General features: G+C 45.8%; 1 protein-coding gene across 12 annotated transcripts in view; it reads left to right on the top strand.

Annotated features, from left to right (window-relative positions):
* PATJ (PATJ crumbs cell polarity complex component) overlaps positions 1-21,921 on the top strand; it is a 1,359,209-nt gene that overhangs the window by 236,462 nt on the left and 1,100,826 nt on the right. For all 12 annotated transcript variants that reach the window (XM_085602445.1, XM_085602441.1, XM_085602446.1 and 9 more), the window contains exons 11-12: positions 11,255-11,396; positions 20,234-20,368. In XM_085602445.1, coding sequence (XP_085458571.1) covers positions 11,255-11,396; positions 20,234-20,368 — 277 coding nt within the window. The remainder of the gene's footprint in view (positions 1-11,254; positions 11,397-20,233; positions 20,369-21,921) is intronic.

The following is a 21,921-nucleotide window of genomic DNA, read 5'->3' as shown; positions in this document are numbered from 1 at the left end:
CTGTCCCATAATGAGAACTCAGACACGACATGAGCGACTCAGTGGGCAGCGCTGAAAGCGGTACTCCGGGGGGAATTTATCGCGATCTCATCGGCGGACAACGCCAACCGGAGAGAGAAGCGGGAGGAGCTTACGCGGAAGGTCCGTGAACTAGAGCACATGCATAGCCGGACAGGGGCCCCTAGAATATGGCGGCAACTTCAAGGTGCGAGAAAACTCCTTACAGCCTTAGATATGGACCGCGCGGAATACGCGGCTCTGCGCCTCAAACATGCCTATTATACAGGGGGAGATAAATGTGGCAGACTACTAGCGAGTAGGCTCAGGATCGCCCGCCAGAAACACACGGTGAAGGCGATCACCGACCCTTCGGGATCCAAGGTCACAGACGACGCTGGCATTGCGGAGCGTTTCCGCAGGTACTATGCGAGCCTCTACGCTGGAGACACCCCGGATGCTCTCGCAACTCGGAGGTATTTGGACTCTGTCTCTCTGCCGTCCTTAACGCCCTCCCAGACAGAGGCTCTTGAACGGGACATTAAAACGGAGGAAGTGATATCCGCAATTGCCCGCCTTAAACATGGTAAATCCCCGGGGCCGGACGGCTTTACGTCACTTTTCTATAAAACGTTCTGTACACTGCTGGCGCCCATCCTCACGCGTCTGTTTAACACCTTTGCGACGCCGAGAGCCATCCCGCCGGACCTCTTACGGGCGTCCCTTGCGGTGATCCCTAAACCGGGTAAAGACAGATCACACTGCGGCTCCTATCGACCAATATCTCTTCTCAATATCGATCTCAAACTGTACACAGGGATCTTAGCAGCGCGTCTCGCCCCTCTCCTGCCGGGGCTTGTCGACCCGGATCAGGCGGGATTCATCCCCGGGAGACAAACGGTCGATAACACCAAAAGAATCCTTCATCTCATTGAGAAAGCATCACGTGTCCAGGGAGAGAGGATGTTGCTGCTAGTGGACGCCGAAAAGGCGTTTGACCGTGTGCACTGGCCGTACCTAGAACAGGTGTTGGCGAGGGTGGGGGTGGGGGACAAATTTCGCCACATGATTTTTAATTGCTACAGATCCCCAACGGCCATAGTAAGAGTCAACGGGTACAGTTCGAAAAGCTTCGACATTGAACGAGGCACGAGACAGGGGTGCCCGCTGTCACCATTACTCTTTGCATTATATATGGAACCCTTTGCTCAGCGGATCCGAGATAACCCGGCAGTGAAAGGAGTGAAGTTCGGTGGCTTCAGCCATGCAGTTAGCCTATATGCTGATGATGTAATACTCTCCATTGACGACCTGCTCTCGGCCTTGCCAGCGTGCCTAGACGAACTGACCTCCTTTGCAGAAGTGGCAGGATTTAAAATGAATATGGGCAAGTCGGTTGCTTTGGATCACTCCCTGGCACCGGCGACCAGAGCCCTTCTGCAACACCGAGTCCCTATAGTCTGGACCCTGGAACCGGTGCCCTATCTCGGAGTACTTCTAGCTCCAACGCTACCCGCAATAGTATTGGCCAACTACACAGCCTTGGGCCGGAAGGTCAGGGATGAGTTGGCACGCTGGGATCGTGGCACCCTGTCGCTGCTCGGAAGGGTGGCGGCGGTCAAGATGACAATTTTACCGCAGGTCCTCTATATATTTCGGGCACTCCCGCTACGCCCGCCAGCCGGCTGGCTCCGGCAGATGCAGTCGGATCTGGGACGTTTCATCTGGCAAGGCAAGAAGCCAAGAATGCGGAGAGCAGTCTCACTGCTGGCACCAGAGGCGGGGGGGCTCGGCATCCCGGACCTCCGCAAATATTTTCACGCGGCACAGCTGCGACACCTGGTGGAATGGAGCAGATGGGAGTCAGACAAACACTGGCTTTTCCAGGATCAGGCGGTGGCGGGGCGACCTCTGCAAGAGATACCGTTCCTCCGCAGAGCGCACCGCCCTGCTAACTTATATGCCTCCTTCATCACCAGAGTGCATCTCCAAGTCTGGGATGCTACGAATCTCATACATGGGTTGACCACGTTCCCCTCTCCGCTGACACCTCTGACGGATAAACCTGAGTTTGCACCAGGAATGGAAGAAGGTGCACTCAACCGCTGGCGAGAGGCGGGATGTTGAGCCCTGTGCCATATGTACAATGCAGAAGGGATTATCTCCTTTACAGACCTCCGACGGGACTACGCATTGCCGGAAACCGAGAGAATGCGGTATTGGCAGATTCGCCATTGGGCGCTACACCCGCAGGTGCGCGAAACAGCGGATAGACGATTTCTTCCTTACGAACGCTGGTTGTTAACACGCACGTCCGACTCAAAACTCATCAGTGACCTGTACCAGTTCCTCCAGGTACCCCCCTTGCACTTCTACAACCCAGGGCGGGAACGATGGGAGGGGGAGCTGGGAAGGACCCTGAGCCACGACGAATGGGGACAGATTGCTTACAGAGCTAGGCACTCGGCGTATCACACGGGACTTACAGAAACCTTCACCAAGGTCTCCACATATTGGTATTACACCCCAGCACGGATACACGCCATGGACAGTAGTAAGGAAGACACCTGTTGGAGGGGTTGTGGGCGGACGGGTACATTGACACATATCCTGTGGGAGTGCCCCTTACTGGGAGCTTACTGGAAGGAGGTGCTCGACGAGGTTGACTCTCACTTTAAGACTGAGTTGCCGCGCCTCCCAGCCTACATAGTGTTGGGCCTCCCCATCGACCTGATGTACCCCTTGAAATCCCGCAGAGGCAGACAGATCGCCATAGCGCTGGGATCTGCCATCCAGAACATCTTAATGCACTGGCGCTCTCCCACCACCCCTACGATCGTGGGCTGGCTGCACAGACTATGGCATGTCTTGGGCATGGAGAAACTCTCACTGACAGTGGCAGGGGACGCGAAGATGTTTAATGACCTCTGGCAGCCATTCCGGTCCTTACTGGTCACAGAATTCAGGGAGCTCACCTGCCCCAGATACCTTCGCCTACTGAGGCTTACTACACAAGAGGACACCGCCCCTTGATGGGGCGTGCTGGTGGGGCGGGACGAGATCCCCAGACGAGGCAACGCAGCTGAGCGAGGCTTGCTGGAAGCACGCACTGGACTGGGGAGGGGGGAATGGGGAGGGGGGGAGGGCAAGACAGGGAGAGGGAGGAGGGGGGTGTTGAGAAGGGATTGGATTTTGTTCTTTTGGTTTTCTGAATGTCATGGCAGATAACAGTCCTGCTGGACCAGTCTTAGCCATAAAGCCCGCTGCAGGGATTGGGCCCCTACCGGCCACATTAGAGCGCCTTGTCGAGGGGTGCCCTGCGGGTCTGATGGCACAGAATATCCGATACACTGATCGTAGCCCACAGTGCTCCCTTTTGTAGGATACGCGGCTGGCCCTGAGGGGTTGTAGGCGACATGCTGTGTTAACACTGATTTCCCACGGGGCTGGGTAGGAGCATGAATAGGCCGCCCCTCTGCCACAGTAAAAAAGCCGGCCCGCAGGGTTGTAGGCGAAGTTGCTGATGCTGTCCATGACAATCTGTTTGTGTTAAAACTAATAAAAGATTTAAACATAAAAATAGATAATGGATGGATCCCAGACTTCACATGCCGATCATACACTAGTGAAGGCAGTATTCTACTAAGTGCAGTTGCTTTTTTCATCTGATCCCGAGAATACATGACGTGGTTTTAAAATGTTTCACAAGATCTATATTTATACATAGTCGCTGTAATGAGGTGCAAAATAACTATTAACTAAAATATGCACAGGAGGTAGCTGAAACCTTTCCTATGATCATCTACGAAAGTCTGCCTCTTGCCCCTATACATATTCTGTTTCAGTTTGTAACCATGTTTTCACAAATACTTTTATACGGCAAACCCAATTGGAGATTACTGTTTCTAGGGTGAAACCACTTGCTAAAACTTTGCAATGTGGAGGACAAGCCTTTTGACAGACAAGATTCAGAAAAATACTGGTAGATAGTCTAGTCTGTATCACATTCCATTGTTGTTTTCTTAGTGTTTCTCTACTGACAGTAAATACTAACTTTATAATAAGCATTGGCATAGCCAATAGGTCTCGCCTTTGGGACATTATACGTATTTAGCCATGCCTCACATTATCCTGGGTGCTGTGCGGCCAAGGATTAAAGAGCTTTACAATTACTACACACTGGTTCATGCATTCTGATATAGGAATACATGCTTGCTTCAGGAAATATTTATGGATACATTCCAAGTTTTTTTTTTAACACAGACAGAAAGATAAGTGCCTCGATGCAAGTCAACAGCTCTATAACATTTGGTTTGCCACTGCATAACTAGAGTATTGAACAGCCTATGACACCAGCCCCCTTGGTATAGGAGCACTGGACATAGCATCAACAACAAAATGCTCCCACTTGCCAGGTAGAGGGGAAATAATGAATAAACGGGGACGGCGTCGGCATCACTTAATCTCCGCTCACCTAAAAGCAAAAACATTAAGCCGACCTTGTGTAATACAACTGGCACTATTGTAAATCGCTTCAATAAATTTGGGTCAGTTGAGTCTGAGCATTATAAACAAGCCCCCAAAAATTAATATGACCTTGTGTAATGTAAATAGCGCTCATCTAAAGGGCTCCAACATCTTTGCGTCGCTCGAGTTCACATTATGTATTAAAAAATGTCTCACAGTCCCTGGGGAGCTGCTGTGAATGTGCTGTGAAATTAAAGCTCTGAGAGGAGGAGGAGGACGACAGGAAAAGACAGCAGGTGGGCATGCAGCGACATGGGAGAAGATGGCAGGGTAGAGGGGAAATAATTAATAAACGGGGCGGTGTCAGCATCACTTAATATCTTCGCACTTAAAAACTAAAAAAAATAACTTGGCCTTGTGTAATGTAACTGAGCTTTTGAAAAGCGATTCAATACCTTTGGGTCAGTCGTGTTCGCACTCTATAAAAATGCCCCCAAAAATGTGTCTGACATTCTGCAATGTAACTTGCGCTCATGTAAAGCACTCCAACACCTTCAGGTTGCTTGAGTTCACATTATATAATAAAAAATATGTAATAGTCCCTGGGGAGCTGCTGTGAATGTGCTTTGAAATTAGAGCTCTCAGAGGAGGAGGAGGACGACAGGAAGAGACAGCGAGCGGGCATGCAGCGCCATGTGAGGAGTTGGGAGAGACGAATGCTGCTTCCATTTGTCAGAGGGAGGGGAAATGATGAATAAACCGGGGCAGCGTCGGCATCACTTAATATCTTCGGACCTAAAAACTAAAAAATTAACCTGACTTTGTGTAACGTAACTGGCGCTTTTGAAAAGCACTTCAATACCTTTGGGTCAGTCGAGTTCGCGCTATATAAAAATGCCCCCAAAAATTAATCTGACGTGTAATGTAGGTTGGGCTCATGTAAAGCACTCCAACACCTTCAGGTTGCTCGAGTTCATATTATATAAACAAGCGTTGGAGAAAATGCAACAGGAGTTGCCCAAGCCTTGCCCTTAAATGTACTGCAATGTTGGGCTGTTGAAGGTAAGGTGACTGAGTCTCACTAATGCAACAACCAGTGAACCGAGGGGGATTTGGGGAAAATCCTCGCACTTTGAAGTCAGAGAAAATTAAAGAGATGTCCTTCAAAACAGCATCTGCAGCGTCTGACATTTCATCTCAGTATTTGAACAGGACGGGGCGATGAAGTGACGGACACCGAAGCCGAACCACCGATGACAGGCAAACAGTGACACAAGCAGGAATCAAAGAAAAAAATAGTCCCCAAAATGAACCTATAAACACAGAAGCTGAGTGTTAACAGTAATTGAGTGGTGCTCTGTGGGAGGAAGCCAAACACATAAAGAAGGGACAAAAAGGAAAGATTAGCACTAGTAAGGAAGCATTTTTAACAACAATCGTTGGGACGAATTAAAAGGCAATGAGCGTGCTGTAAGCCTACAGAAGGAATACAGCATGTCTTGAAGAGACCGAGCATGCGCTACCCAGGCTCTACCTAAAAATCAGGCCTGGTCCTGCTCACATTCTATCACTGGAGCTCATACATTCAGGCCACATGCCCCTCAGGGAAACAAAAAAGCAACCCATACCGGTTTTGGACTTCTTGGTGTTCATCATTTCCATGCATTTTTACCTCACTGTGCCTATTACTCAAATTGCTCCTCATTAATGAGTACATAAAGGCTGAAACTTGTCTGGGGTTGCTTTTGTTTTGATTCAGAAGTGTCTGGCCGAATAGTTCAGGTTGGGCAGTTCATTTTGGAGAAGGACCAAGGCTGATATGCCTATTGTTGGTCCTTGTCTAGTGGCACAGTGCAAATCAAAGAATGGATTGAAATGTGGGGCAGAGTAACTATTAGTGTCTGCGATTAATTAAGGCATGACCCATCACTATGAAGGTCTAGCTACAGACAACATTACTAGTCTGCCAGAGCTCATGTCAGTACAACAATCCGGAGAATAAGCCCCTTTAAACAATTGACTTGTTTGGGTCAGCCCTTCTGCCATCGCAATAAAGATGTGTCCATCGGGTTGTGGATCAGTACACTGGGTTTCACAGATATTTACGTTTTCCCTTGTCCACTTTGCATTTGTGATTGTCATAAGAAATAGTCTGTGGGCATCCCGGGCCACATGAATGTGACTTTGCAGCAGCAGGCCTGGTCACCACTGCAGCATCCTGCCACATCTCATGACGCAGAGCACTGTCTTCAATAGTGAGCCCCTCCCAAGCCAGTGTATACTGAAGCCTGACTCATCTCTATAGTGGCCCTCTTCAATGAAACAAGCAGTCATGTACTCCAGCACAGTGAGATTATGACTGGGAAAGAAAACAGTGATGGATGCAGTATTACTTGATTTTATTCTCCTCAATAGAATGAAGTAAACACAATCCTTTACAGATTAGCCCATAAGTCCTTTATTGCCTCATAATGGCTACGAATGGAGAATTCCCAAGGCTTGAAATTACACTTCATAAAGTTTGTGATATCCAGTTCTTTCCTCTCCCAAAGGTGGGAAACTTGCCCAATGCCTGACTTTAACCCTGAAGATACCCTTATTCTAGTCCCAGATAGACTTATCAGTATGTCCAAAGAATGTACATGGTGGTCCCAGCACTTCCCTCTTTCCAGTAGGGATCATGTGTAGGAAAGCTGGCTCATTTAAATAAGGTTTCTTTCTGTGCTCCTTACAAACAAAGAGGTATCAGAGGATAGTCCAGGGTCGCAGCACATCTGCCACCAAAGCCCCACCCCTTCTCTCGTCTTACAGTGCTTGGGCCTACTTGTCTGTTAAAATGAGGAGGACATATCAGACACAGACCAGGATCACAGTATATCTGATGAGGAACTGCTGCCCAGTATGTATACAGCTAATTGACCCTTTAAGTTTCCTTCCTCTTTCTTAGCAATTGAAAATGACTGGCTGATGGCTGGTTCCAACCCCTCTCTCAGTCTGTCAAGACTGGATCCCCCTTTAAAATCTCTGATCTGCCTTTCTGAGCCAGAACCGTCATCATGACCATCTCAGAGATTCACTGCTCTTGAATGATGTACTACCAGGTAAGACTACCAGCAAAGTGAAACTCAAACTGCATCTCCTTCGCATTAGTTGTTTTGTTGAAGACAATCCTGGCTCCCAATCTTGGATAGTCCGTGTTAGGCTCTGGGTACCATGGATAATGCCTCAATCTGCCACAGGATACTCTGGTTCTGTTTCCCATATAGCAACCTCCTGCCCAATTGAAACTGGTGACTTTGCAATCCACACAGTTAACACCATTGTTAGGTTTGTGTCCAAACATAGCAGAGTGACCCGATAAATGGCTGGTTCCTACAGAATCCCTTCAGGGGATCCCTTTATGCTGCTAGATCTGTCAGTGTCCATCTCACCTGCACACCTAGTACAGTGTCTTCATCAGGCAGGTGTTAGGGGAATGCCCTTTATCTCCTCCATTCCTTTCTCATCCACTGGGTGCAAGTGGTCAGTTGTGGTGACTTTAAAGCTAAGGCTTTTAGTCTCCTTTACAGGGTTCCTCACAGGTACTCACTAAGCTCCATTCTTTTCAATCTCCCCCCACTCGCCAAACTCATACGTTCCTGCGGCTTTCATGTGCTTTCTTATGCTGATGACATGCAGATTACAGTATCTATCACAGACGACTTTCCCCTAGTGGCCAACAGATTCAATCCCTGCATGACTAGTATAAACATCTGGATGAAAGAACATTTTCTCAAATTGAATAAGGAAAAAACTGAGGTGCTGGTGTTTGGGGAGCAAGAATCCATCTGGACTGGCAATTGGTGGCAAGAGGAATGTGGCCCATTATCCACTCCAGTTACATCGGCTAAAAATCTGGGTGTGATTGTTTTATACACTTTTAAATTTTGAGTTGCCGGTTAATCATACCACTAGCACCTGGTTCTATATCATTAAGACTCTTAGGAAGATGTTCCCTTTTATTCCTGTTAAACTGCGCCATGTGGTGGTCATTCAAGTGTTTCGTCTAGACTTAACTGCAATGTCCTTTATTTAAATATCAGGGCCTCCTCATTGAATAAGCAGCAGGTGATTCAAAATGTGGATGTGCACATTATTCTTGATATCCCTAATCGTGCATCGGTCAGAGAGGGTATCAAGGCGCTGCATTTGCTCCATGTTAGGAAGCTCATCTTCTAGAAGGCCATCTGCTTAGTTTTCTAAGCACTCCATCATAAAGGGTCTAAACATCTTTCAGCCATGTTTAACTGATATATCCCTGGCAGGTCACTCGGATCCTCCTCTGGTAGAAAGTCAGTATTCCTAGAGTTCGAAAAGCTAGATGGGGCGGCCTGTCCTTCTCCAGTACTGCTGCTGCCAGGCTTTGGAATTCCCTGAGCACCCATATTACCAATCTCTTTACACTCTATTGTCAATCCATTTACTCTGTTTAAAACATCCTTGAAAACCTGGCTTTTTTCAGCTTAATTCTTTATAGGACTGCTGTGGTTGAGCTCTATTTCCAATATAGCGCTTCGACACCTCTGAGTTTAACAAGCTTTATACATTTATTTTTCATTTCTTCTTTTTTTCCATTTCATTTCTTCTAAGTAGGTTTGACACTCCTTCCCCTGTGCCAGTTTCACATGAACTACACCTTCAGTAGAGCTACTTGATGGCCTATTACCACAACCTAATGGGAGCACGAATGTAACAATCTAACATGAAGTGCAGACAGTGAGCCATCCTTGCCCTCTGCAGTACATCTCGCATGAGGAGTACAGGATGTTAACAATCTCATCTCTAGGATCACGCTTTAGTTTATTATTTGCAGCATTGGTTCTTCGGTAAGTATCATGCTCCAGTGTTTATCAAAATGTATTTATTTCTGCTAGACTTTTTGGAGAAGGTAGAATCACTAACTCCCCAACACCACAGACTCAACAATATTTGTTTCTGGGATCTTACATCTAAATGGCTATCCTCAAAGTCAACCGTACACATTGAAGAGATGACGTGAAAGCCCTGGTTCAGACCATCAGCAAACAAACACAGATGTCAGTGCACAAGTAAAAGCCACTCAGGGAATTATGTCTTGTTGATCTGCTGCAGTTCCCCAATGTGCCCTTTCAGGAGAAACTAGATCTTCACAAAATCTTTGCACTCAGTATCTTTATTTATCAGCACCTCAATTTCACCTCACCACAGATGCATCTCTCTAAGGTTGTAGAGCACATCTACAGTCTCTTTCGTCCAGCAGGGTGTGGTCTTCAGAAGAATACAAACAGCTCATCAGTTTCCTGGAACTGAGAGCTGTAAGGCTTATTTTAAAAGCCACCAGAATCGATAATATGACAACCCTCCATTATATGATGAAACATGACCTAATAAAAATCCCCAGTGCTATCACTAGGTGCTCAGAACCTCTAGCGCTAAGTAATTCATCACAACATCATACTGTCAATGGAGCATGCTCTGGGCCTAAAGAATGAGGTGGCAAATGCCCGTGTGAAACACAGATCTGGCTGCCTCTGTGTGTAATGGGCATGAGAAATCTTTAAGCTGTCTTCCACATGTTGCACAAATGACCCCCGAATCCACTATCTTCTCCTAACACAAAATGCCTCTTTCTCTTCCATGATCAGGAATCTTTGCAATCTCTTTTTCTCCAGTAATTGTCATCCCTCCAAGTTTAGAAAAATCAAGACAAAACCCTGCAAGCTGATTTTAGATATTGGGGATCTGTTCGTGGACACTAGTTTTCAGTTCAGAACAGATCCGCATCTTCTTATAAATGGCTCAGTTCTTCATCATAAGCTTCGCCTGACTGCCTAGCCGCTACCCTTGTGACAGATATAGAATTAGGCTTTCTCGACGTTCCACTTGATTGCCAGGACATTCTAAAAGCAGGAAGAATAACCTCTACGGCAAGAACATATTCTTTTAAAAGGAAACGTTTCTGCATTTGGATAGTGTACTATAACATAGTTCCTTTGTGCATGTACCCACAATATATTCTGCTCTACCTGCTACACATGCCAAAATCTGGCCTAAAATAAGCATCCATTTGTATCCATTTAAATACAATTTTGAAATATCAAAGGACCCCTGCTTTATTTTCCACCAGATTAGGTAAGAGGCTTCTATTGACAGAAAACACCTTGAGCCAATTCACAGAATATGTATTCAGGTGATCTCATGGAAAATAGTAATTCTTCAGGACGGTGTATCTACCAGGAAAATTGGAGAAATGCGGCCTTTATCTATTCAAAAGCAACAAATTATGGATGGAATGCTGAACAAATCAAAAATTCACCCCCAGTCACATATCTGGGTTAAATCTATCGTTTTGTTGCTCACCATTCCTTTCCAGTTAGGACCCAGCCATATGCAAATCAGCCTATACCCTGCTTCCCATGGGAACACTCCAGCCTGAACTACCAAGCCAAGTCCTCCTTGGACCAGAAACAAGCATCCTGGGATCAGTTTTAGGGCTTCACCTTTAATCAGCCAGGCTAGCTTGAATCCGGTGGCATAGTGAGCATGGAACCCACGTCGGGGCATACCCCCTCCCATTAGGGCTACAAATGCAAAATTCTGTAAAATTTGCCTATTTCTTTTAGGTAATGAACCAATCTTGATTTAATCTGTGTTATTTTCCCTTTTTAAAAATAAGTCATTCTGTGGCTCCGAATGTATTCGCTATCTTTTTACTATGATTTTACTGCCAATTTTTTAAAATGTAAGTTAATATTTTGTAAACTTTTATAAGGTGGATGGTGTTGACATTCAGGATTTAACAAATCAAGAAGTGGTTAGTGCCTTGCGTAAAACAGGAGAGACAGTACACCTTACTCTGGCTCGCAAGAAACGGACCTTTGGATCGTTCTCTATCGAAAGATCTTTAGATCCAGGTAACTATTTCCTGTTGATTTTACAATAACAAGAAAGCATTGAGTTTCCCAATGTTTTGATTCTTTCTTTTTTATTAGCTTCAAGAAGGCATAAGCATCCCCTGTCTCCTCAGTAGAACAAATGTATTTTATTAAATGCAGATCTGCATAAGTTATTTATGCTATGCAGTTTGATAAAGCAAAGGCATTCAACCAGAAAAATGATGCTGGGGGTAAAATCAGTGCATTAATGTACAATCGCAATGGATGGTTTTCCTGCATATTAGAAGAGTTGTTTTCCTCTGTAAAGTACGTTTCCATCTAAATGTTTTTTTCCTTTTGCTGTTAGCTTTGGTGCCGTTTGACGAATCTGCATGAAACATTTCAAAATATAAAATAATGTTTATCTGATTCAGATTTGGTATGTTAGATTTGTGCAGCTCTGACATAGGGTGCAAATACAGTGCGGGGCAAAAAAGGGGGCTTTTCTATTTCAACTCCTATGCAAATCTTTGTTCTACAGCAGAAAACTGCTGAACTGAATTATGTCCACCTTGACATGAAACTATGACTTTCTTTGGTGTAAATTAGTTCAGTAGTTTTTGGAAAATTATCCCTTGATCCAGGTTTTTGGACTGTCCATTGACCCAAAATTAAAAACTAAAGGTCTTCCCATTGGACTTGCAAACTTTTTCCTCCCGTTGTCCGTTTTGGTTCCCCAGACCCAAAGGCTTGCTGGCTGCAGGAAAATGTTCTGTTGTTGATGCAGTAGCAGCACACGCGCTCAGTCCCAGTGTCCTGTAAAACAAAAAAAATTAGAAGAGCCACAAGGGACTAGAGGGAGCATTCTCCATACCCACAGCTCAAGTAGTGGCTTCCAAAGGGACCACCGATATGTTTAAAAAAAAGTTACATGAAACACACTTTTTCTCACAGGGTTCATGGACTCTGAGTAAGCCTGTGAGCTTTGCAGAACAGTCTTTTGCTTCCGATGAGCCTAAGTGATGCTTTTGGACTCTTGTTGCACCCTCCCTTGGGTTTGTGGACCTGGAATGGCTTCATGAACCCAGCAGGGATGTTGGCAGCTTAAGAAGGACCCACAAGTGCTTTAGGTTTATGAGACCAGATGTAATGTCCATGAACACACCTTTAGGGTCTGTGAAATTAAACATCAGGATTTGCAAAAAACACAAACAAAATTAAAAAAATAAAATTTACAAAAAGTAAACAAATTTAAAAAAAGGAATGTGCCATGGCCACAAGAACTTTAGGGTTTGCAAACCCAAAATAAATAAATAAATATGTATTTTAAAAAAGTAATAAAATGGGGTAACTCCCTCTATTTATGGGGGTAGGTGCAGGAGCTGATGGAAGATTAGACCCTGTGTCCAACCTCTGCCACTCATGGCCATAGACTGTGGACGGCAGGGGTTGGTTGCCCACCCAGCTTTCAAAACTGATTCAAAATGAAGAGGAGATTAAGAACCCATATGGAGTAAGGCAAGGACCTTGTAAAATTAAACCATTATTTGTAGGATAAAACAGATAGTGGTGCAGGAGATATGTGTGAAGAGCTGTAATGGCTCTGATATATAGGACAATTTATGAAATATAAGACGAGAAATGAGAGCATAAATTAACAGTTCTCAGTGATACAATTGGACAATTAGTTTCTGGCATTATATCATCATCAGCTTGTCTGTTTACTCTAAAGCACACTTGAACTGCACATAAAAATTATATTTTGACATGTTAATAGGTTACACAATTAATCATTAAATCTCTCTTTGATGAATCAGTGATATTTGGTAAAGCTATTTGTATTGTAGGAAGACTTGTGCAATTTAGTGATCGTTGTATTACTTTAGAATTGTGAGCATATAAAATGGCAGTAATGGTTGGAAATGTTGGTGGATATGCATTCATCTTTCAGGAGTTAACTTAATAGCTCCTTTTGCCATGTTTAGAAAGTGCTTCAATTAATGTGTTCTCACTAATAAGCAATATGTGTGCTTGGGACCACATCAGCGCGATCAGTGCTTAATCTGTGAGAAAGTAAATGCAAGCGCTCAAAGTAGTATTTATAAGCCTGTGGCTGAAGCTAACGAAGGTCGAGGTGCCGAATACCAAGGATGCGTAGTCTTGATTCCACCTCACCCACCAAATCCACCTCCATGCACTCCCTGCCCCTTTCATCTCACTATTTTGTACTCTTTTTCATCCCTGCTTTCTCCCTTTGTCATCGTTATTCCATCTTTCTCTTTCTTTCCCCCTTTGTGTGTGTCTCTCTCTCTTGCTCTAGCCCAAAGTCTGTTGAAGGAAAAAAAGTTGCTTTCCCCTAAAATGAGTGCCTGTGGCCCCCGCCGGCAACCACTGTGCTGTGTGTGGTATTTAGCACATTTTGGTCTTCCTTTTCCTATCCCACTCTCACCAACCTGTTAATATTTTCTTTTTATTGTGTTTTGATTATGCTTTCCTATTTCAAAAGAATTGCAGGGATTTAGCAAACATAAGAGCATAATACCAAGCAGTAAATTTAATATTTGTGCTACACCGGTCTACTGTAATCATGGTTGACAGGGGTAATGGAATGGCAGGTGCTGTATTTTTTTTATGCACCAGGAAATTTCAGCGGTCACCTTGGGTGGAATGGAAAAGGGTACCGGTCTTGGCAGTCAGAACTCTTGTGATATGGCTGCCGTAAAATAACTAATTAAAAATGCTTACGGAGCGAGGGAGGCCAAGGAAAACACACCGGGAGGCACCCTGTAGGTGGTTGTGGAGCCAAAGGTCTGACTTTCCGTGGCACATCAGTCAAGATGGCGGACGGCAGACTCAGAGACAATCGAGGTGCCTGGCCGCCCTGGGATGAGATGCATTGGGAGGACATGCGGTAGGGACTTGGCCCCTGAGAGGTGCAGCCTTGCGAGGCAGGAAAGAAATTGGTGGGCCGCTGGAGCGGCTAGCTTCTCTTTTGCCCCCTGTGCTGGGCCCTAGGCTCTGGCAGGTCCCCTATCTACCTCCTCTACCGGAAAAGTGGGGGAGAGGGATTGGGCTGTGGGGGCTGCCTGGCAGGGGTGTGCGGCCTTGGCGAAGGTGGCCCTAGTGCGACTTTCAGACTGGCGGTGTTGCCTAATGTCCCCCAGAGGCCGGTGTTGTCCGCCTCGCATTCCCCCTTAGAATGAATACCAGGCAGCACTGAAACACTGGATTGGGTTCTGATGTGCTGCAAGAGTAGATTTGATGAGGCCAGCTGAAGTACGGCTCTGTGACTTTTTCTCTTGATGGCACACCGACCCCCCTCTTTCCTTGCCTAGTGTTGACTGCTCCGGAGGAAGCTGTATGGCCTGGCAGCTGTGGCCCCCTGGTGCCTAAAGGGCCGAGACCTGGGGGAAACAACAACTCCGAGTGAAGTGCCAACACCAAGACCTCTAGCTTGCTCAAACCTAGGAAAGGTGCAGTGCAGATCACGATGTTCGGGCGAGATTCAAGTGCCCCTGGAATGTTATTGCCACTCACTGATAGGTTTGGACCTCCCATGATATGGAGTACCTATGTAACTCATACTAATGCCTTGCATCTGTCAACTGAAACTTCAGTTGGAAATGGTGACTGGATGATCTCGTGTACATGCAGCTGGGCCCACAACAGTAGTGATTATTCATTGGCCCCCTTCTTGCGATGCAGGGACAATTCTCTTGCATATGTGCCCCCCCACCTGACTTGAGTGAGTGTGCCGGTCGTATCAGGCGGAATAGCGATCGAACATTTTGGGGCGCACAAAGCGCGTACGATATACAGGAGATGGACGTGAGGTTCCCTGTCTGTTACATTACAAAGATAGAGATGTGATCCTGCAGAAAGCTTGAGAGGGCTAGCGATTTCACCTTGAGAATGCTGCAGTGGCAATATTCCCAGACTATACATTGGTAGGTAAGGAAGAGGGGGCATTTTTCTTGCCGTTAACAAGGAATTGAGAGGGGTGCTTTTATTCCCTGTCCTCAAAATTATGGTTGATGGCCTAACATTGTTTTTTAATGACCCGCTGGTGGCTTGGTGGACTACAAAAATTAACAGACCCGTGTCATCAAGACCAAAGTGGCAGCACCAGGGGCGCTGAGAGCATGCCACAGGAGGGCGTCCTTCGAAGGGACAGATGGAGAGGGAGAGAGTGACAGCAATTGATGCAGCGTCCTTGCTATGGAACTCGCTGATGCAATTCCCTTAGAGCCCACGCTCAACCTCCTCCTCCTCCGAGAGTGTGGACTCTTAGGACTCTTCCAGAGGACCTTGCCACTGGGCCATTATTGACACCTAGGACAGCAGTTGACCTTTAAACTTAAATCATCCTTTGAGGCTCCTGGCTGCAGAGTTGGGACGGGGCTTGGGGCCGCAATGCTCTGTCCCTTCTGAGTGGATTGATTGGGCTCCATAGTTGCTTGAGATGATGTTTCCCTCAAGCTCCAGCGGTCGACCTCTGATGTAGAGGGATCCGGTATTCTCCTGTGATGGTGTTAGCGTTAGGATGGCCTTCATGATGGATGCTTGTGAAGCCACCCCCTCACAGGAAAACCCACGCACAGCATCATGGTATTGTGGGTTTTGGTTCATACTGTTTAGTTTGACTCTTTGTTCTGGCCATTGATCTGTTGCTACTCTGTCCAGGGGAGGGGGAGTTGGGGACGGATATGTTTTCATCACCGAATAATGTTCTGCAGCGGTCTTCGGAGGTGGACGGTGCTATGGGGGAGCAGTGGTGGGTGGGATATACACACTGTACATCACCTGCAATGCAAACCCTAATGTGATATTCTCTCTTGACATGGGATGTCTGAGGTCTGGGCTCTATTGGTTAACGTTATAAAGTCTTGGCATACCTAAAGCGCAAGTGCATTGATATAGTTCTCCTTCAGGGGAGACACACATGGCAAGGGCAGAGATACCTCAGCTGCAGAAAAGTTGAAGGAGCTTCATATTCACAACTGGATACTCTACATTTTCCTGGGCAGCACTGATTTGGGTCCGACCGGGGACCTGGCGGGAAGTCTTAATGGAATCTGTCTGCTCATTGGCAGCATCTATGCTCCGAATGTAGTGCAATTGACATTTCAGGCTGCCTTCACCGGAATCCTCTCACATGACCCACACCTCCCTATACTGTAGGGGCAGAAGGTTGACTATAATTGTGTGGCGGACACAAACCTGGACAGATCTGTTCCCCCTCCACTGGCTGATACTCCCGTAAAAGGCAGGCCAGGGCTTTTGGGACTGGCTGAACTACTAGATGCTCAGAGACATATGGCAGGATCGGACCCCGGATCGGAGGGAATTCTCCTTCTACTCCCTGGTGCATGATCTACACGAAAGACTTGATAAGGTGTTGGGCTTGGTGGGCCATATGGGTAGGGTTGACCGCTCTGAGTATTTGTGTCGCATGTTATCAGATCATAACCCAATTAAAATGCAACTTTACTGGGGCAGACGCATGACACTCATTCCTGTTTGGAGACTCTTGCCTAGTTATATCTACAAACCCACCTTTCGGGACTTCCCTTGGTGATCTGATAACTGCTTACTTTGATACAAATGCTCATACTGCCTCCAACACCAGTGTTGAGTCGGACACATTTTACGGTGGTCATTCAAGGGTTCTGCCTTAGTCAGTCAGTAGAAATGACATCTGGCTTCTGGAAAATGAGATTCCAAGGCGCCCTGAGGCTCAACTTGCCCTTTGGGAGTGCAGGACCAACATTATGTAGTGTTAGAACAACTTCATTCCATAAGTAGATCAGACTGTCTAACTATTGGACATGCTGAGGGTGGGCAAGCGGGATGGACATTGACGTGACTGGTCCGCTCCGAAGATAGGGGTGTCTACTATCACACAGGTAGCAGGGCCAACTGGAAAAATGGTATACTCCCACCAAATGGACATACATAAAGTCTTCATGGCTCACTACAGGACCTTCGACAAGCCTGGGGCCCCTGTCTCTGGAGAGGAGTTAGGTCTCTTTCCAAATAGAGCAACCTTGTCGTAGCTTACTACAGAGGAGCGAGAAGTTCTGCGTGCCCTCATATTAGAAAAGGAGATCAGAGCAGCAATGAAAAGTATGGCTCGCCCCAAAACGTCTGGGACAGATGGCCTCCTAGCTGAATTTTATGCTGCTTATTCCGTGCAGACGGTCCCCCAACTTGCTGCGTTGTACGTAGATGCTTTGAACCGCGGTAGGCTCCCCAATGCAACTAGGGAAGCCTTACTAGTGTCCATACCTAAAACTTCAAGTGACGCAGAAGAACTGCCGTCCTATCTACCCATTTCGATGTTGAATCTGGATTATAAAATACTCAGCACGGTCCTGGCCAATAGGCTGCAACCGCATCTTCACGACCTCATGCATGAGGACCAAAATGGCTTTATCCCTAACCGTAGCACCTCAAACAACATTAGACATCTGTTCCAAGTACTTGAGGAAACAGATGAGGAGCGATTCTCCTCAGGCACTGGAACTTTCTATAGATATCCAAAATGCCTTTGATACTATTTGGTGGGACACCCTGCGGCGGTCATGACTAAAATGTCTTTAGGTGACAGTTGAAATAAATGGGTAGCTCTGCTATATGCCGGTAGATGTATTTCCAAACCCTTTGAGATTGGCTAGGGTACTCGTCAGGTGTGCCCTCTCTGTCGCATGTTATTCGCACTGGCGGTTGAACCATTTGCTTATGTGCTGCTGCTGGAGGGCTGGGACAAGGGAATCCCACTCTGGTACGGTGAACATATGCTCTTGTTATATGCAGACAACATGCTTATTTATCTGAGGGATGCTAGAACTGGGATCATGTGGAGTGCTGCCCTCTTGGACAAGTGTCGGGCCTCCACGTGCACTGGCAGGAATCATGTGCTTTTCTCTGTGTCGCTGCGACCCGTGGGGCCAGTAGTGGCGGTGCTGCTCACTGGAAGTTAATGGGAGCCTATAATCCCCAAATATCTGGGTGGTCAACGTGAACTACACTGATGCTAACGTATGGGAGGGAAACCCTGGGGGTTTGCGTGGCCTTTTGGCAAACATTGCAGGTTCCCACCAAGGCTTAGTTTTGACTAAAATAGTGATACTCCCTCGAGTCCTGTGTTAGTTAATCTCCTGGTTTGTGTGCCGAGGGCCTGGTTCAGATCCCTTGATGTCCTGATCTGGGAGCTTATATGGGATGGTGGTCCCTCGCTGGTATCACTAGGTATGCTGCAGAGGCCCTTGTCCGGAAGAGGCTTGGGGTTAAGACTATTGGGGACTGGTCCTCAGAGGGCTCCTTCCTGCCCTTGGAGGCTTTAATAACTGAGGACGGTTTGCATGCAATCCAGTTTTGACCTATGGGACGATAGCCCGCACTGTGAGCCATTTGTATGGGGCACTTGATCCAGAACCCTCTACACATGACCTCTTACGTTTGGTGGAGGCCTTTGGTCTTGTGTGTATATAAATCAGCGCTGATTTCCACTACAGGGCTATACACTTTGTAGCATTCGTTAATGCCAAATGCCATGTTGACGATATATTAAAAAAAATTAAAAATGCTTACCTGTGAAAATTCTGTCCACATTTTGTTTACAGCGAAGAACACGTTTCACACAAACAGTGGTGGTTCGGGCTTGCTGTGCACGACTTATTGAACAGACTGCTAATACAATATACTTGTAAACTATTACCAATTAATGCCACCTAACGGTTGCAGTATACTAGCATTTGTCGAAGTGCCCTTGATTTGTGTTTATTTGAAGTTAGAATCGGTATTATGCTTGTAGTCTTGTGGCAGTAGAGCGGTCAGAAATATTGTGATAGGTATAATATGCAAATTTGCTTGCAATGTCGCCAACAATTGCATATGAGACTGTCATGGCCAGGGAGGGACTATTGCGCCGTGTCCAGTGGCCTGCCTCCAGCTTTTATTAAACCCCTTAGCACCATATCAGGCACACTCCCTGTGATTGTATTATTGTCTTGGATTGTGTTTGTGGATGAACAAACCGGGGAGCCTAAAAGCTAAAGTTGTGAAAAGGTGTGCTTTACCAGCTAAGGCTTCAACTCCTAAGGCAGCAGGAACCCGTCCTGCAGGAGAAGTCACCAGCGCAGGCAGCGGGGATCTGGGTTTGTGGCCTGCTTATTGTTACAGATACATAGTTGGCACCGCATGGAAATAACATGAATGATGGTAGGTAGGAATATTTCCAATAACCATACTCTTCTCAGGAAGTAGAATCACACTACTGCAGAGCAAGTGGTCCATATAACTTCTCACTTTTTTTTCTTCACATACTTTATTGATGACTTTGACATCAAATCCAATGCAATGAGTATTATAAAGAGACAGTCTTTTGTACTTGTAATAGGTACGACATATACGTAGCATGAATCTACTATACATTTTTCGTACTATTCGACAGGAAATGAAGAACAAATGATTTCTGATGACAACGTGAGTGCCAGATCATTGCATCTATGACAAATAAAATTACAGCATAAAGCATTTACATTTACAGTTAACGAGAACAACATATTCAACCATATCCCCTCCCTCCCTAACCCTCCCAACCCACACTCCTGGTCAGTCAATGTGTAACTGCCATAGTAACCGAAAGGGGATGCTAATAGTGCAACTCTGAGGAGTCTGCCGTGCCCAAGGGTTATAATGTGTGGGTCTGAGATATTACTTCTCACTTTAAGGAGAACTCGACTTGCTTGACTTCGTAATGGCACCTTTGACCCCATCATCACTGGTCGATGAAATAAAGTGTGATATCCTGTAGTGCATGTGCTCCTTACACCTTCCTGTTAAGTAGATGTGTTTCTTTCTTCTTTGCACAGTTCCCCAACAGATTCGGTCCTCATTGCCATCCGGACCCGAAGAAATCCAAACTGTTGTTGCCCTTAAGAATGAAGACAAACAAGAGCTCAAAGATCATTTCGAAAATGGAATGAAACAGGACTTATGCGCCACAGGTAATTAAGTGCGTTAATTTCCAAATGCAAAACAACTTTCTTTGTACTTGTCTTAAAGTTTGTTGAGTTACTATCAGAAGAAGGTAATAGTGCACGGTAGCACCTTAAAGCTTTCTGCAACACTTGTCTTTTGCCCTTCAGTTTGAATGAAATTTTAATTTAAACAGTTTGTGATATCACAATAATCCACTGTGTGCAAGCCTTACAACTGTTCATCTATTGGACTTAGTACGAAGCCAGCTTTAATCCATTTTTATTTTGATCTTCTCACCCCCTTCCATACTTCGGTGAAATATAGCCTGGTTTTCTTTTGTTCTGAGGATTTAATCAGTTAGTTCACTCATACATAATATCTCTTCACCAGGTAGGTCTTCTTTTTGGATGTTCATTGTTAGCCAGTAACAATGAAAAAGCCCACTAATATGTCGATCCCAGCGCACCCGAATATGACCTATTCTTTTTTTTAAAAAGCATATATTTAATACAAATGTGTTTACTTTCAGGAAATTAATTAAAAACATGCCAGTTTAATTTGTAAGTGCCATGACATGAACATATGGTCCTGAATTTACTATTACTGTAACATATTTTAAAGAAAGGTAAGTGAGGGAAAGGCAGTTGATGCACCGGTAGCCAGGACTTTCGCTACCTCTCGTCACCATGGACTGATAGTTATTTAAATTATACACTCTAGCTTCCTTTAACAAGGCCACTAAGCACTGTGCTCTGCCCTTTTCATCTTTAAAGACAGGACACTTTGGTCCCGATTCACAAAGGCATGTAAGGGTACATAGAAGAGTACTCCTGTATCATCTACACATTAACTTACTCTTACATGCCTTTGTGAATCAGCACTTAAGCCTCTTAAATGGAAATAAATAGAGTATATATAAATTTAGTAGGCTCATATAGTATAGACTGCGCCCTCTATGCACGTTGCGTAACGTTTTTAGGCTAATTTACAAAGATACGTAGAAGAATGCTCCTGTGGACTACTATCCATTCTCAAAATGCTGTTTTGAATCGGCCCCTTCTTTGTGTTTTCCCTCGAATTCTTTCACTGGCTTCAGTGGTTTCCAGTTATCTTTAACCAGCAGCGGCCCATGCAGGTAACAGCAGTGGGGCTGCGTTGGGGGAATTCCAAGGGACAATGCAGAGGGAAAATTAATTAAATAAATAATTAATGTCCCCTCGGCATCATCCTTCGAAATCCCCCCCTACTCGGCCTCACCGCTGTTACCAGCACGGACCGCGGCTATCTTTAAAGGAAAAATGTTGTTTGAGGAATGTGCGCTCCAGATACACATGCTTTGCATACTCCTGCCATCTAGTGTTGGGTCCAGTTGTTTGCAAGTTGTTTTTCTTCGAAGAAGTCTTTCCAGTCACAAGGTAAGGTGGCTCACCCTTTTGATGATAGTGCGCTTGCAAATCGACTTCATTGTTCGATGTTTTTTCCGCCATCGGGTTCGGACGTGTATTGCTGCGCTCCGATTCGAAACCGTTCTTCGGGTTTCCCTCGGTGCGCAATCCACTGTACCCTTGACGGTCTTGTT

Source organism: Triturus cristatus, chromosome 4_2 (assembly GCF_964204655.1).
Source record: "Triturus cristatus chromosome 4_2, aTriCri1.1, whole genome shotgun sequence".
Taxonomy (NCBI): domain Eukaryota; kingdom Metazoa; phylum Chordata; class Amphibia; order Caudata; family Salamandridae; genus Triturus; species Triturus cristatus.
This window is presented reverse-complemented; position numbering and strand designations above follow the sequence as displayed.